The sequence below is a fragment of the Manis pentadactyla genome, chromosome 2, assembly GCF_030020395.1.
Source record: "Manis pentadactyla isolate mManPen7 chromosome 2, mManPen7.hap1, whole genome shotgun sequence".
NCBI classification, from domain to species: domain Eukaryota; kingdom Metazoa; phylum Chordata; class Mammalia; order Pholidota; family Manidae; genus Manis; species Manis pentadactyla.
Genome location: NC_080020.1, coordinates 142,911,737 through 142,928,049, shown reverse-complemented (window position 1 = coordinate 142,928,049; position 16,313 = coordinate 142,911,737). Strand labels below are relative to the sequence as shown.

The window sequence follows — 16,313 nt, the reverse complement described above, 5'->3', positions numbered from 1 at the left end:
GGCCATTGATGGAATTGAAATCAGAGAACAGGAACGCATAGAAGCTGACATAGAGAGAGACAAAAGGATCTCCAGGAATGAAACAATATTAAGAGAACTGTGTGACCAATCCAAAAGGAACAATATCCGTATTATAGGGGTCCCAGAAGAAGAAGAGAGAGGAAAAGAGATGGAAAGTATCTTAGAAGAAATAATTGCTGAAAACTTCCCCACACTGGGGGAGGAAGTAATCGAACAGACCACGGAAATACACAGAACCCCCAACAGAAAGGATCCAAGAAGGGCAACACCAAGACACATAATAATTAAAATGGCAAAGATCAAGGACAAGGAAAGAGTGTTAAAGGCAGCTAGAGAGAAAAAGGTCACCTATAAAGGGAAACCCATCAGGCTAACATCAGATTTCTCAACAGAAACCCTACAGGCCAGAAGAGAATGGCATGATATATTTAATACAATGAAACAGAAGGGCCTTGAACCAAGGATACTGTATCCAGCACGACTATCATTCAAATATGACGGTGGGATTAAACAATTCCCAGACAAACAAAAGCTGAGGGAATTTGCTTTCCACAAACCACCTCTACAGAACATCTTACAGGGACTGCTCTAGATGGGAGCACTCCTAGAAGGAGCACAGCACAAAACACCCAACATATGAAGAATCGAGGAGGAGGAACAAGAAGGGAGAGAAGAAAAGAATCTCCAGACAGTGTATATAACAGCTCAATAAGCGAGCTAAGTTAGGCAGTAAGATACTAAAGAGGCTAACCTTGAACCTTTGGTAACCACGAATTTAAAGCCTGCAATGGCAATAAGTACATATCTTTCAATAGTCACCCTAAATGTTAATGGGTTGAATGCACCAATCAAAAGACACAGAGTAACAGAATGGATAAAAAAGCAAGACCCATCTATATGCTGCTTACAAGAAACTCACCTCAAACCCAAAGACATGTACAGACTAAAAGTCAAGGGATGGAAAAACATATTTCAAGCAAACAACAGTGAGAAGAAAGCAGGGGTTGCAGTACTAATATCAGACAAAATAGACTTCAAAACAAAGAAAGTAACAAGAGATAAAGAAGGACACTACATAATGATAAAGGGCTCAGTCAAACAAGAGGATATAACCATTCTAAATATATATGCACCCAACACAGGAGCACCAGCATATGTGAAACAAATACTAACAGAACTAAAGGGGGATATAGACTGCAATGCATTCATTCTAGGAGACTTCAACACACCACTCATCCCAAAGGATAGATCCACTGGGCAGAAAATAAGTAAGGACACGGAAGCACTGAACAACACAGTAGAGCAGATGGACCTAATAGACATCTATAGAACTCTACATCCAAAAGCAGCGGGATATACATTCTTCTCAAGTGCACATGGAACATTCTCCAGAATAGACCACATACTAGGTCACAAAAAGAGCCTCAGAAAATTCCAAAAGATTGAAATCCTACCAACCAACTTTTCAGACCACAAAGGCATAAAACTAGAAATAAACTGTACAAAGAAAGCAAAGAGGCTCACAAACACATGGAGGCTTAACAACACGCTCCTAAATAATCAATGGATCAATGACCAAATCAAAATGGAGATCCAGCAATATATGGAAACAAATGACAACAACAACACTAAGCCCCAACTTCTGTGGGACACAGCAAAAGCAGTCTTAAGAGGAAAGTATATAGCAATCCAAGCATATTTAAAAAAGGAAGAGCAATCCCAAATGAATGGTCTAATGTCACAATTATCAAAATTGGAAAAAGAAGAACAGATGAGGCCTAAGGTCAGCAGAAGGAGGGACATAATAAAGATCAGAGAAGAAATAAATAAAATTGAGAAGAATAAAACAATAGCAAAAATCAATGAAACCAAGAGCTGGTTCTTTGAGAAAATAAACAAAATAGATAAGCCTCTAGCCAGACTTATTAAGAAGAAAAGAGAGTCAACACAAATCAACAGTATCAGAAACGAGAAAGGAAAAATCACGACGGACCCCACGGAAATGCAAAGAATTATTGGAGAATACTATGAAAACCTATATGCTAACAAGCTGGGAAACCTAGGAGAAATGGACAACTTCCTAGAAAAATATAACCTTCCAAGATTGACCCAGGAAGAAACAGAAAATCTAAACAGACCAATTACCAGCAACGAAATTGAAGAGGTAATCAAAAAACTACCAAAGAACAAAACCCCCGGGCCAGATGGATTTACCTCGGAATTTTATCAGACATACAGGGAAGACATAATACCCATTCTCCTTAAAGTTTTCCAAAAAATAGAGGAGGAGGGGATACTCCCAAACTCATTCTATGAAGCTAACATCACCCTAATACCAAAACCAGGCAAAGACCCCACCAAAAAAGAAAACTACAGACCAATATCCCTGATGAACGTAGATGCAAAAATACTCAACAAAATATTAGCAAACCGAATTCAAAAATACATCAAAAGGATCATACACCATGACCAAGTGGGATTCATCCCAGGGATGCAAGGATGGTACAACATTCGAAAGTCCATCAACATCATCCACCACATCAACAAAAAGAAAGACAAAAACCACATGATCATCTCCATAGATGCTGAAAAAGCATTTGACAAAGTTCAACATCCATTCATGTTAAAAACTCTCAGCAAAATGGGAATAGAGGGCAAGTACCTCAACATAATAAAGGCCATCTATGATAAACCCACAGCCAACATTATATTGAACAGCGAGAAGCTGAAAGCATTTCCTCTGAGATCGGGAACTAGACAGGGATGCCCACTCTCTCCACTGTTATTTAACATAGTACTGGAGGTCCTAGCCACGGCAATCAGACAAAATAAAGAAATACAAGGAATCCAGATTGGTAAAGAAGAAGTTAAACTGTCACTATTTGCAGATGACATGATACTGTACATAAAAAACCCTAAAGACTCCACCCCAAAACTACTAGAACTGATATCAGAATACAGCAAAGTTGCAGGATACAAAATCAACACACAGAAATCTGTGGCTTTCCTATATACTAACAATGAACCAACAGAAAGAGAAATCAGGAAAACAACTCCATTCACAATTGCATCAAAAAAAATAAAATACCTAGGAATAAACCTAACCAAAGAAGTGAAAGACTTATACTCTGAAAACTACAAGTCACTCTTAAGAGAAATTAAAGGGGACACTAACAGATGGAAACTCATCCCATGCTCGTGGCTAGGAAGAATTAATATCGTTAAAATGGCCATCCTGCCCAAAGCAATATACAGATTTGATGCAATCCCTATGAAACTACCAGCAACATTCTTCAATGAACTGGAACAAATAATTCAAAAATTCATATGGAAACACCAAAGACCCCGAATAGCCAAAGCAATCCTGAGAAAGAAGAATAAAGTAGGGGGGATCTCACTCCCCAACTTCAAGCTCTACTATAAAGCCATAGTAATCAAGACAATTTGGTACTGGCACAAGAGCAGAGCCACAGACCAATGGAACAGACTAGAGAATCCAGACATTAACCCAGACATATATGGTCAATTAATATTTGATAAAGGAGCCATGGACATACAATGGCGAAATGACAGTCTCTTCAACAGGTGGTGCTGGCAAAACTGGACAGCTACATGTAGGAGAATGAAACTGGACCATTGTCTAACCCCATATACAAAAGTAAACTCAAAATGGATCAAAGACCTGAATGTAAGCCATGAAACCATTAAACTCTTGGAAGAAAACATAGGCACAAACCTCTTAGACATAAACATGAGTGACCTCTTCTTGAACATATCTCCCCGGGCAAGGAAAACAACAGCAAAAATGAGTAAGTGGGACTATATTAAGCTGAAAAGCTTCTGTACAGCAAAAGACACCATCAATAGAACAAGAAGGATCCCTACAGTATGGGAGAATATATTTGAAAATGACACATCCGATAAAGGCTTGACGTCCAGAATATATAAGGAGCTCTCACGCCTCAACAAACAAAAAACAAATAACCCAATTAAAAAATGGGCAGAGGAACTGAAGAGACAGTTCTCCAAAAAAGAAATACAGATGGCCAACAGACACATGAAAAGATGCTCCACATCGCTAATTATCAGAGAAATGCAAATTAAAACTACAATGAGGTATCACCTCACACCAGTAAGGATGGCTGCCATCCAAAAGACAAACAACAACAAATGTTGGCGAGGCTGTGGACAAAGGGGAACCCTCCTACACTGCTGGTGGGAATGTAAGTTAGTTCAACCATTGTGGAAAGCAGTATGGAGGTACATAAAAATGCTCAAAACAGACTTACCATTTGACCCAGGAATTCCACTCCTAGGAATTTACCCTAAGAACGCAGCAATCAAGTTTGAGAAAGACAGATGCACCCCTATGTTTATTGCAGCACTATTTACAATAGCCAAGAATTGGAAGCAACCTAAATGTCCATCAATAGATGAATGGATAAAGAAGATGTGGTACATATACACAATGGAATACTACTCAGCCATAAGAAAAGGGCAAATCCAATCATTTGCAGCAACATGGATGGAGCTGGAGGGTATTATGCTCAGTGAAACAAGCCAAGCGGAGAAAGAGAAATACCAAATGATTTCACTTATCTGTGGAATATAAGAACAAAGGAAAAACTGAAGGAACAAAACAGCAGCAGAATCACAGAACTCAAGAATGGACTAACAGGTACCAAAGGGAAAGGGACTGGGGAGGATGGGTGGGTAGGGAGGGATAAGGGGGGGAGAAGTAGGGGGGTATTATGATTAATATGCATGGGGGGGGTAGGAGAAAATGGAGGGCTGTACAACACAGAGAAGGCAAGTAGTGACTCTACAACATTTTGCTATGCTGATGGACAGTGACTGTAAAGGGGTTTATAGGGGAGAGCCTAGTAAACATAATATTCGTCATGTAAGTGTAGATTAGTGATAGAAAAAAAAAAAAGGGCATTTTCTGTGTGGTAACCTCCAACGAGTTCTACACAAGGGTATAAAGGGCATATAAAAGTGTAGGCAAAGGGTCTGTTTGTGTTTATACAGAGGATCAAAGCCTAATTGGGCTACCCCGAAAATGAACTAAGATACGATATGAAAAAGAACTTCCAACATCTGCACTCTCTGGAAGACTCAGGCCAGAAGATGATCATCAAAAAACCCCAACAAAGATCCACGCACTGCTACAGCTGTAGATGCACTCATCCCACCAGTTCCTGGACTTGCCATGGGAATGAGGAAGGAGATATCTAAGCTGGCCTGTGCATACAGTAAAACAACAAAATTGGACTGGATCTATACTGTTGGAACTCAACCAAGAATTTGGAGAAGTGCAAATTGTAGCGCTCCAAAGTCTTACAACTACAAACTATTTACTGTTAAAAGAACATATGGCATGTGAACAGTCCCCAGGAATGGGTTGTTTTAATTTGTCTGATTTCTCTCAGACTGTTCAAGTTCAGTTGGACAATATCCACCATATCATAGATTTCACAAATCATTCACAAATGCCTAAGGTGCCTAACTGGTTTTCTTGGTTTCACTGCAGATGGCTGGTAATTACAGATATGCTTTGGTTATGTAACTATACTCCTATTATGTTAATGTGTGTGTGCAATTTAAGTAGTAGCTTAAAACCTGTACATGCTAAAGTTACTCTACAAGAAGATATATCAAAGAAATAATCAATCTTCCCATGTTTTCTTCTGCCTGCTACTTCTATAGCTTTTCTTCTTCCTTCCTAATTACAACCCTTAAATAGAATTCGTGCCTCATATCAAATTTACCGAGTATCATAATTCTTCCAAGTGGTAAAGATACCTCAAAACAAATGCTGGGCATAGAAGCCACAGGGCATAAATATGCAAAGAAGTAAAAAGCTAACTTTTTCAAACAATAAGGCTTCTCTCTCACTTACCAACTTCACATTTCCCTGTATGGCCCCGGAAGATGACTGGTTAGCCAGAGACGGGTAAGATTCCTCAAGGGAGGAACAACCTAAGACAGGCACAGTCGCAGGGGGGCCATCAGGTGAGAAATTGGGGATCAACAGAGGTGAGTCTTAGAACCTCACCCCCCCTGTTCTGAGAGAAATCTTCTGCATACGTGGATGTTTTATTGCCCTGGTCTAGCTTGGATTAACACATAGTCTACAGGCACACACCTGATCATCTACATGTGCTCTCTTACAACACTAAACTATGTTTTCTACCTTTATCTTGTATCTACCTACCACTTCAGCATTTTATTAAAAATAATAATAATAAAGAGAGAAATGTGGTATCCACATATAAATCAAGTATAAAAACCAAATGAGTATTCATATTTGAACTGACTGTTTAGAGTTCATAATGCATGAGCAAAACCGAAAGTTTCTGTGATGACTGCCCTTGTACTGTTCACCATGTAACTTATTCATTATGTAAGAATTTGTTCTACATGTAAAAACTTGTTTGTTATGCCTCAGAAGATTGGAGACTGACAAAAATTAGGCTTGGGGTGGATTAATGATTGTGCATTGAGCATTGACTCCCCTATACAGAATTTTATTGTCGTTAACAACCATTTGATCAATAAATATGAGAGATGCCCTCACAAAAAAAAAAAAAAAAAAAGGACAGACTTCCAATGGTAAAATAAATTAGTAACCGGGATGTAATGTATAGCATAAGGAATATAGTCAAGATATTGTAACAGCCTGGTAGGGTGATAGCTGGAACCTAGAATTATGTATATAAATGTTCTACCACTGTGTTGTACACTTGAAACTCATGTAATGTAATACTGTGTGTCAACTACCCTTCAATAAAAAATAATTATTTAAAAAAAAAAAAAAAAAAAAAAAAACTACCCAAGAACAAAACCCTTGGGCCAGATGTATTAACCGCTGAATTTATCAGACATATAGAGAAGACATAATACTCATTCTCCTTAAAGTTTTCCAAAAAATAGAAGAGGACAGAATACTTCCAAACTCATTCTATGAAGCCAGCATCACTCTAATACCAAAACCAGGCAGACCCCACAAAAAAAGAAAATTACAGACCAATATCCCTGATGAACATAGATGCAAAAATACTCAACAAAATATTAACAAACCAAATTCAAAAATACATCAAGAGGATCGTACAGCATGACCAAGTGGGATTCATCTCAGGGATGCAAGGATGGTACAACATTCGAAAATCCTTCAACATCATCTACTATATCAACAAAAAGAAGGACAAAAACCACATGTTCATCTCCACAGACGCTGAAAAAGAATTCGACAAAATTCAACATCCATTCATGATAAAAACTATCAACAAAATGGGTATAGAGAGCAAGTACCTCAACATAATAAAGGCCATATGTGACAAACCCACAGCCAACATCATATGTAACAGCAGGAAGCTGAAAGATTTTCCTCTAAGATTGGGAACAAGACAGGGATGCCCACTCTCCGCACTGTTATTCAACATAGTACTGGAGGTCCTAGCTATGGCAATCAGGCAAAACAAAGAAATATAAGGCATCCAGAATGGTAAAGAAGAAGTCAAACTGTCATTATTTGCAGATGACAGGGTATTGTACATAAAAAAACCATAAAGACTCCATTCCAGAACTCCTACAACTAATATCTGAATACAGCAAAGTTGCAGGATACAAAATTAATGCACAGAAATCTGTTGCCTTCCTATACACTAACGATGAACTAAAAGAAAGAGAAATCAGGAAAACAATTCCATTCACAATTGCATCAAAAAGAATAAAATACCTAGGAATAAACCTAACCAGGGGAGTGAAAGACCTGTACCCTGAAAACTACAAGACTCTTTTAAGAGAAATTAAAGAGGAGACACTAACAAATGGAAACTCATTCCATGCTCTTGGCTAGGAAGAATTAATATTGTCAAAATGTCCATCCTGCCTAATGCAATCTACAGATTCAATGCAATCCCTATCAAAATACCAACAACAGTCTTCAGTGAACTGGAACAAATAGTTTTAAAATTCATATGGAACCACAGAAGACCCCAAATAGCCAAAGCAATCCTGCAAAGGAAGAATAAAGCAGGGGGCATCTCACTTCCAAACTTCAAGCTGTACTACAAAGCCACAGTAATCATGACAATTTGGTACTGGCACAAGAACAGACCCACAGACCAGTGGAATAGAATAGAGAGTCCAGATATTAACCCAAATATATATGGCCAATTATTATATGATAAAGGATCCATGGACATACAATGGGGAAATGACAGCCTCTTCAACAGCTGGTGTTGGCAAACCTGGACAGCTACAACATGTAAGAGAATGAAACTGGATCACTGTCTAACCCCATACACAAAAGTAAATTCAAAATGGATCAAAGACCTGAATGTAAGTCATGAAACCATAAAACTCTTAGAAAAAAACATAGGCAAAAATCTCTTGGACATAAACATGAGTGACTTCTTCATGAACATATCTCCCCGGGCAAGGGAAACAAAAGCAAAAATGAATAAGTGGGACTATATCAAGCTGAAAAGCTTCTGTACAGCAAAGGACACCATCAGTAGAACAAAAAGGTACCCTACAGTATGGGAGAATATATTCATAAATGACAGATCTGATAAAGGCTTGACATCCAAAATATATAAAGATCTCACACACCTCAACAAAGAAAAAGCAAATAATCCAATCAAAAAATGCGCAGAGGAGCTGAACAGACGGTTCTCCAAAGAAGAAATTCAGATGGCCAACAGACACATGAAAAGATGCTCCACATCGCTAGTCATCAGAGAAATGCAAATTAAAACCACAATGAGATATCACTTCACACCAGTAAGGATCGCCACCATTCAAAAGACAAACAACAGCAAGTGTTGGCAAGGTTGTGGAGAAAGGAGAACCCTCCCATACTGCTGGTGAGAATGCAAACTAGTTCAACTATTATGGAAAAAGCAGTATGGAGGTTCCTCAAAAAGCTCAAAATAGCAATACCATTTGACCCAGGAATTCCACTTCTAGGAATTTACCCTAAGAGTGCAGTAGCCCAGTTTGAAAAAGACATATGCACCCCTATGTTTATTGCAGCACTGTTTACAATAGCCAATAAATGGAAGCAACCTAAGTGTCCATCAGTAGATGAATGGATAAAGAAGATGTGGTACATATACACAATGGAATATTATTCAGACATAAGAAGTACACAAATCCTACCATTTGCAACAACATGGATGGAGCTAGAGGGTATTATGCTCAGTGACATAAGCCAGGTGGAGAGAAACAAGTACCAAATGATTTCACTCATCTGTGGAGTATGAGAACAAAGAAAAAACTGAAGGAACAAAACAGCAGCAGACTCACAGAACCCGAGAATGGACTAACAGTTACCAAAGGGAAAGGGACTGGGGAGGATGGGTGGGAAGGGAGGGATAAGGGTGGGGAAAAAGAAAGAAAAAGAAAGGGCTTATTACGATTAGCATGTATAATGTGGATGGGGCATGGGGAGGGCTGTGCAACACAGAGAAGACAAGTAGTAAGTCTACAGCATCTTACTACACAGATGGACAGTGACTGTAATGGGGTTTATGGGGGGGACTTGGTGATGGGGAGCATACAGTAAACATAATGTTCCTCATGTAATTGTAGATTAATGATACCAAAATTAAAAAAAAAAGGTCTCAGGAGTTGTTGTAAAGATGGAAGCACTAATGCCGTTTAAATTTTTAGAAGCTCATGAGAGTTACACTCAAATACTGAAAATTTACTATTAAACAGAATTGTTAACCTTCTTGATTTAAAGAAGTGGGGCGTAATGTTTTTCAGTGTTAAAATATGAAACTTCTGAATGAATTGACACTGTCATAATGTAGTTCTCCTTGTCTCTTTTCCCTTTTGAGCTCTGACAGATTTGGGGGGGAATATCTAAGTTTAGCCTGTGCTCTGGTCATCTGATTGCTGTTCCTCTTGAATTTGTTACAGTATTGCCCTTTGCTTTTGTTTCTGGTCAATAACCAGACCAACCAACTGCTAACAGACATGGCCGTTGATTTTCCATCTTGCTTTTCAGCTGACTACCTGGCTCAGGCATTTGATTCTCTGTGTTTGGACTTGAAGACAGATGAAGGAAAGATCTTGTTTTTGGAGTATCAAGCTGTTCCAGTCATATTAAGTCATCTAAGAATAACCAGTAAAGGGCTGCTAGCCAATGTCATTGATAGCTTGCTTCAGATGACAGTGGAATCCAGTAAGTTTTTAAGTTTTATATACACAAATGACATTGGTGTGATTTTTCTCGTCTCTTCTGCATGTGTAACTACATATCAAACACTTGCATTTTATAACAGTAATGCTTAAAAATATTTTTGACGTCTGTGTAATGTACATTAATAACATCCCTAAGAGTTAAAAAACCTAACACTTTGTCCAGATTTTCACTCAGCATGCTTCCCAGCCATCTCAGTTACATACACACCTGTTCTGCATGTAGCGAGCCTCTTTCTCTGTTCTTTGTTGTTTCAATCCAGTCACAGATTCCCTGTTTGCTCAGGGAGTGAGACATCAGATGTGTCTCCACCTAACAGGAGAACAATGGCACAGCCATATTCCCATTGTTGCCTCAACCTCACTGTTCATTGGAGGGAAGGGGCACTCCAGCTACATATGGGTCTTTATATTTGGATTTGGAATATTTTAAAAATTAATTTTGGAATATTTTGTAGCCTGTGGGCTTTTTCCCTTTTGGTCTTTATGTTGGTGTGAGTTCTCTTAATGTGCTATTGACGGTTCCTAATTTAGCCCAGCTATGTGTAGGGAGGCTGAGCATAAGCATTTTCATGTGCTGTGTTGGCGGTGCTCTCTGACCTTCAGGTAAGCTCTTGGCTTGTAACACGCAGCCATTTTGCTTTAGCAACACCATCACTTGTAGTTTGTCTTCTTTCCACTACAGCACTTCTGAAAATGAAGCGTTTATGCCTTCCAGCAGGTGAAAACTGAAAAAGGAAAGCCACTGCTCCACGTGGTCATAAACAGTCCATGATACCTCGTGCTGCTTGTGGGGGAATCCCTAATATGGGGTGCAAAGCATGGTTATGCTTCTGACCAGGTGCAGTCAGTGTGGCTTTCACATTTTCAGTTCATGTTACGTACAACCTTGTTTTTCCTTTACAGCATCCCTTTGAAGGGAGCCTGATAGAAAAACTGAGACCTAGGAAAATTAGGTAACCTGTTCATGGATTCCACAGGTAGACAGAGGTGGAGTCTAGACTTCAAACTAAATTGATTCTAGATGTAAAGTGTCTTCCACCATAGCACTCTGAGTAGGTTTTCCAGGCTTGTTTTTGTCTCCTGCCCCAAACTGTCAAATTTTCCCTGACATATTTTTTAATATTTTTAGCTATTTGTAACTCTTGGACATATGTTTGGGGATCTAGCTACCTAGATAAGTAATCTTGGGGTTTTGTATCCTGATTTACTAATTTAAGATATACAACATAAATTTTTTAAAATTAGGAAATAAAAATGCTACCTGATGTAAATATCTCTTCATTGGAAACAAATTTATCTGAATATATCAGACATGAAATCTTCTTGTAGCCAAAGGAAGACTAAATATGATTTTGTGAAATAGCGGACCTACTTGGGTAAAGTGACTTTGTAGCATGGTAACATTCACATTTGGAGAAACAGTATTGGATTAGCGAGTCCACACATGCTCAGTGCATTCACATTTTTTTCCCTTTGTTCCAATTATGTTCAAATCCAAGCTTATTGCTTCTTGCCCAAATTGAGTAAATAATACAATTTCTAATGCTGATTTCTAGAAAGTTATATTATTTTTAGAGGTGGGAAACTTTTGGAAGATTGGAAATGGGCAATCTTCGGTGATAGCTGACTGAGGTATATTTATTTGCCTGAAGTATTTTCCATTGTTAATATAAATCCAGTACCTGATGTTAGCCAACAAAATTTGTTGAAGGGATAAATGAATGATGGATTAGAATGCAACAAATACTTCTTTAGCTGTTGGTTTCATGTTTTATTTTTTCGAGATTTGAAATGGGAAACTCATTTCACCATGTAAATAATTTCCACATGCCATTTTTTTTTAGTTCATAGGAAAAGTTGGAACAGAAATCTCACCAGAACTGATTCGCAGATTGCTTCTCTTACCCAGGGGGCCCTGGCCAGCTGTGTGTGGGGTACCATGTTTCAGGCAGTGTGTTTGCGGTACTCTGCTGAGCCTTGGTCTTTTCTCTGAAGCCATGTGGGGCTCTGGAGCAGAGGGTGGAAGGAGTTGTCGGTCAGCTGAGCTCTGGCCCTGAGCCACTCAGAGTATGTAGTACTGGGACACCAGGAGGGCAGTATGAAAACAGGGTTAAGATACCTGAGCAGTAATTTGGCAGTAATTTTATGCCTGTTAAATTAAATAATAATTTAAAACATTTGGACCTGTATTTTGTATGTTTTTTTAATTTCATTTTCTAGTTTTGTTTTTTAATGGTATTGTAAAAAGGTAAACTGAGGCACGTGACATTTTGAAAAGTTCATTTCCACAAAAATTCAAATGGGACAACACCAAAACTGAAAGTGGTTAGGGGGTGCTCTACAGGCGGGCCCTAGGGCTGAGGCTTTTTTTTTAAATTAATATAATACCATTATTTAATCTCCAGCCACATTCACATTTTCTCAAGTGTTTCAATGATGTCATTTACAGTTCTTTTCTCCCAATCTAGGGTCACACACGGCATTTAGGTGTTAGGTCTCATGGTTTTGATGAGTTCAGGATCGTTATTTTGTAGAATGTCCTTCAGTTTGGTTTGTCTGATGTTTCTCTATGGATAGATTCGAGTTTTCATGTTACGCATTTTGGGGAGGAACATCGCCACAGAAGTGATGCTGTGTTCTCAGTGCATCACACCAGAAGACATACGTCAGTTTTTCCAGGGCTGAGATACTAGCTTTGATTAGGTGGTTATAATTGTGTTCACCAGGTTTGTCCATTATAAAGCTATTACTTCAGGTTGATAGTAGTAAATAATTTGGGGGAAGATATTTTGAGACTTTTTATAACTTATACCCCATCAAAAGTTCTCCTGCTAGTTTAGTGTCCATTGGTAATTTCTAATTCCAGCACTGCTTCTATATTCATTAGTTGGCAGTTAACTGTAAATAGAGCTGTCTCTTCTCTTCCTGTCTTATTTATTTATATTGATATGAGCTTTTTGGATTATTTGATTTGATGAATTAAAATCCATCACAATCATTATTTATTTATTTATTTATTTTCAAATTTATTTTATCAAAATACATCAAAGTGGTTCGACAGTCCCCTTCCCTCTCCCCCACAGCCCACTCCCCTCCCCCTTGGAAACCACCAGTCGCTTCTCAGTGTCTGTGAGTCTAATGTTGTTTTGTTCCTTCTGTTTTGCTTTGTTTTTATATTCCACAAATAAGTGAAATCATGGTATTTGTCTTTCTCTACCTGGCTTATTTCACTGAGCCATAATACCCCCTAGATCCATCCACATTGTTGCAAATGGCAGGATTTCTTTTATTTTTACAGCTGAACAATGTTCTATTGTGTAATGTACCACATCTTCCATGTACCATGCTTCCATGTCTTGGCTATTGCAAACAGTGCAGTGATAAACATAGGGGTGCATATATAGTATATCGAATCAGGGATTTTGTTTTCTTTGGGTAAATTCCTAGGAGTGGAATTCCTGGGTCAAATGGTATTTCTATTTTTAATGTTTTGAGGAACCTCCATATTGCTTTCCTCAGTGGCTGCACCAATTTACATTCCCACCAACAGTGTAGGAGGGTTCTCTTTCTTTCTCCGCATCCTCACCAACATTTGTTGTTGCTTGTCTTTTGGTTGTTGGCCATCCTAACTGGTGGGGGGTGATACATCATTGTGGTTTTAATTTGCATTTCCCTGATGATTACTGATGTGGAGCATCTTTTTGTGTACTTGTTGGCCATCTGAGTTTCTTTTTTGGAGAAGTGCCTGTTCAGGTTCTCCACACATTTTTTGATAGGATTATTTGGTTTTGGGGTATTGAGGTGTATGAGTTCTTTACGTGTTTTGAATGTGAGCCCCTCCTTATCAGTTGAGTCATTTATAAATATATTCTCCCATACTGTAGGATGCCTTTTTGTTCTGCTGATGGTGTCCTTTGCTGTACAGAACCTTTTTACTTTGCTGTAGTCCCATTTGTTCATTTTTTATTTTGTTTTCCGTGCCTGAGGAGATGTGTCCAGGAAAAAGTTGCTCATGTGTATATTCAAGAGATTTTTGCTTATGTTTTCTTCTAAGAGTTTTATGGTTTCATGATTTACATTTAGGTCTTTGATCCATTTCTAGTTTAGTTTTGTGTATGGAGTTAGACAATAATCCAGTTTCATTCCCTTATGTGTAGCTGTCCAGTTTTCCTAACACCAGTTATTGAAGAGGCTGTCTTTTCCCCCATTGTATATTTATGGCTTCTTTCTCATACATTAATTGTTCATATATGTGTGGGTTTATATCTGGGCTCTCTATTGTGTTCCATTGACCTATGGGTCTGTTCTTGTGCCAGTACCAAATTGTTTTGATTAGTGTGGTTTTGTAGTAGAGCTTGAAGTTAGGGAGCATAATCCTCCCAGCTTTGTTCTTCCTTCTCAGGATTGCTTTGGCTATTTGGGTTCTTTTGTGGTTTCACATGAATTTTAGAACTATTTGTGCTATCTAGTTCATTGAAGAATACTGTTAGTATTTTGACAGGGATTGCATTGAATATATAAATTGCTTTGGGTAGGATGGCCATTTGACAATATTAATTCTTCCTATTCATGAGCATGGGATAGCTTTCCATTTATTGGTGTCTTTAATTTTTCTCATGAGTGTCTTGTAGTTTTCAGAGTATAGGTCTTTTACCTCCTTGGTTAGGTTTATTCCTAGGTATTTTATTCTTTTTGATGCAATTGTAAATGGAGTTATTTTCCTGATTTCTCTTTCTGATAGTTCATCGTTAGTATATAGGAATGCAACAGATTTCTGTGTATTAATTTTGTATCCTGCAACTTTGCTGTATCTAGTTATTTGTTCCAGTAGTTTTGTGGTGGAGTCTTTAGGACTTTCTATTTATAATATCATGTCATCTGCAAATAGTGAGAGTTTAACTTCTACCTTACACTTTTGGATACCTTTTATCTCTTTGTGTTGTCTGATTGCTGTGGCTAGGACCTCCATAACTATGTTGAATTTAAGTGGGGAGAGTGGGCATCCTTGTTTTGTTCCTGATCTTAGAGGAAAAGCTTTCAGCTTTTCACTGTTAAGTATGAAGTTGACTGTAGTTTCTCATATATGGCCATTATTACATGGAGGTACTTGCCCTCTATACCCATTTTGTTGAGAGTTTTTATCATGAATCTATGTTGAAGTTTGTCAAATGCTTTTTCAGCATCTATTGAAATGATCATGTGGCTTTTATCCTTTTTGTTAATATGGTATATGATACCGATGGATTTTTGAATATTGTACTATCCTTGCATCCCTGTAATAAATCCCACTTGGTCATGATGGATGATCTTTCTGATGTATTTTTGGATTCAGTTTGCTAATATTTTGTTGAGCATTTTTGCATCCATGTTCATCAGGAATATTGGTCTGTAGTTTTCTTTTTTTGTCATGTCTGGGCAGATGGTTTTTAGAGATGACATGGAAGCAAAGCAGAGGAATTATTTAATTGGCTATAACTTGAGTGTTTGTCTTGTTTGAGAAGTTTAGTAATTGGCCATTATGACTGTTGTACTTGAGTTTCATTCCCTCAGATCCAGGTGCATTAACTTGGGCTTAGTTGTTGGTCTGTTAGGTAGACTGCACAGCTGAAGGCGGTCGAGCTGGCCATCCTCTGTGACTGTCCTGGCCAGACTCTGTAAGCGCATTGGGTTCTCTGAGCTGGACTGGAACCCTGAAGAGACTGGCCCTTTGCCATAGCACATTGGGGAGCAGTGGGGGCCCCATCTGCCTCTTCACGCTGTGCTGTGGTTGGCCCTGTGCACAGGTTTCTCCCCCTCCTCTCTCCTGAGCTTCCTCCCAGAGTCATCTTTCCTGATGACTTAGATGCATAGGTATTGCTCTGAAAGCTGCTCAGATGCATTTCTTTTGAGTGTTAAGATCTGTGCACTGATTTACCTCAACCTATATTATAAGCACAGTATTTTTTAGTTTGAGGGCTTCTGATTATGTCTGTTTTGTCATGAGGATCATGTAGACACACACATATACATGTGACTTGGTGAACTAAATTTAGTCCATACTTGGGTTGATTACTGTGGGGAAAGTACTAAGTTTT

General features: G+C 38.4%; 1 protein-coding gene across 7 annotated transcripts in view; it reads left to right on the top strand.

Moving 5' to 3' along the window:
• CCDC138 (coiled-coil domain containing 138) overlaps positions 1-16,313 on the top strand; it is a 146,139-nt gene that overhangs the window by 119,877 nt on the left and 9,949 nt on the right. For all 7 annotated transcript variants that reach the window (XM_057496870.1, XM_057496869.1, XM_057496873.1 and 4 more), the window contains one exon: positions 10,043-10,219. In XM_057496870.1, coding sequence (XP_057352853.1) covers positions 10,043-10,219 — 177 coding nt within the window. The remainder of the gene's footprint in view (positions 1-10,042; positions 10,220-16,313) is intronic.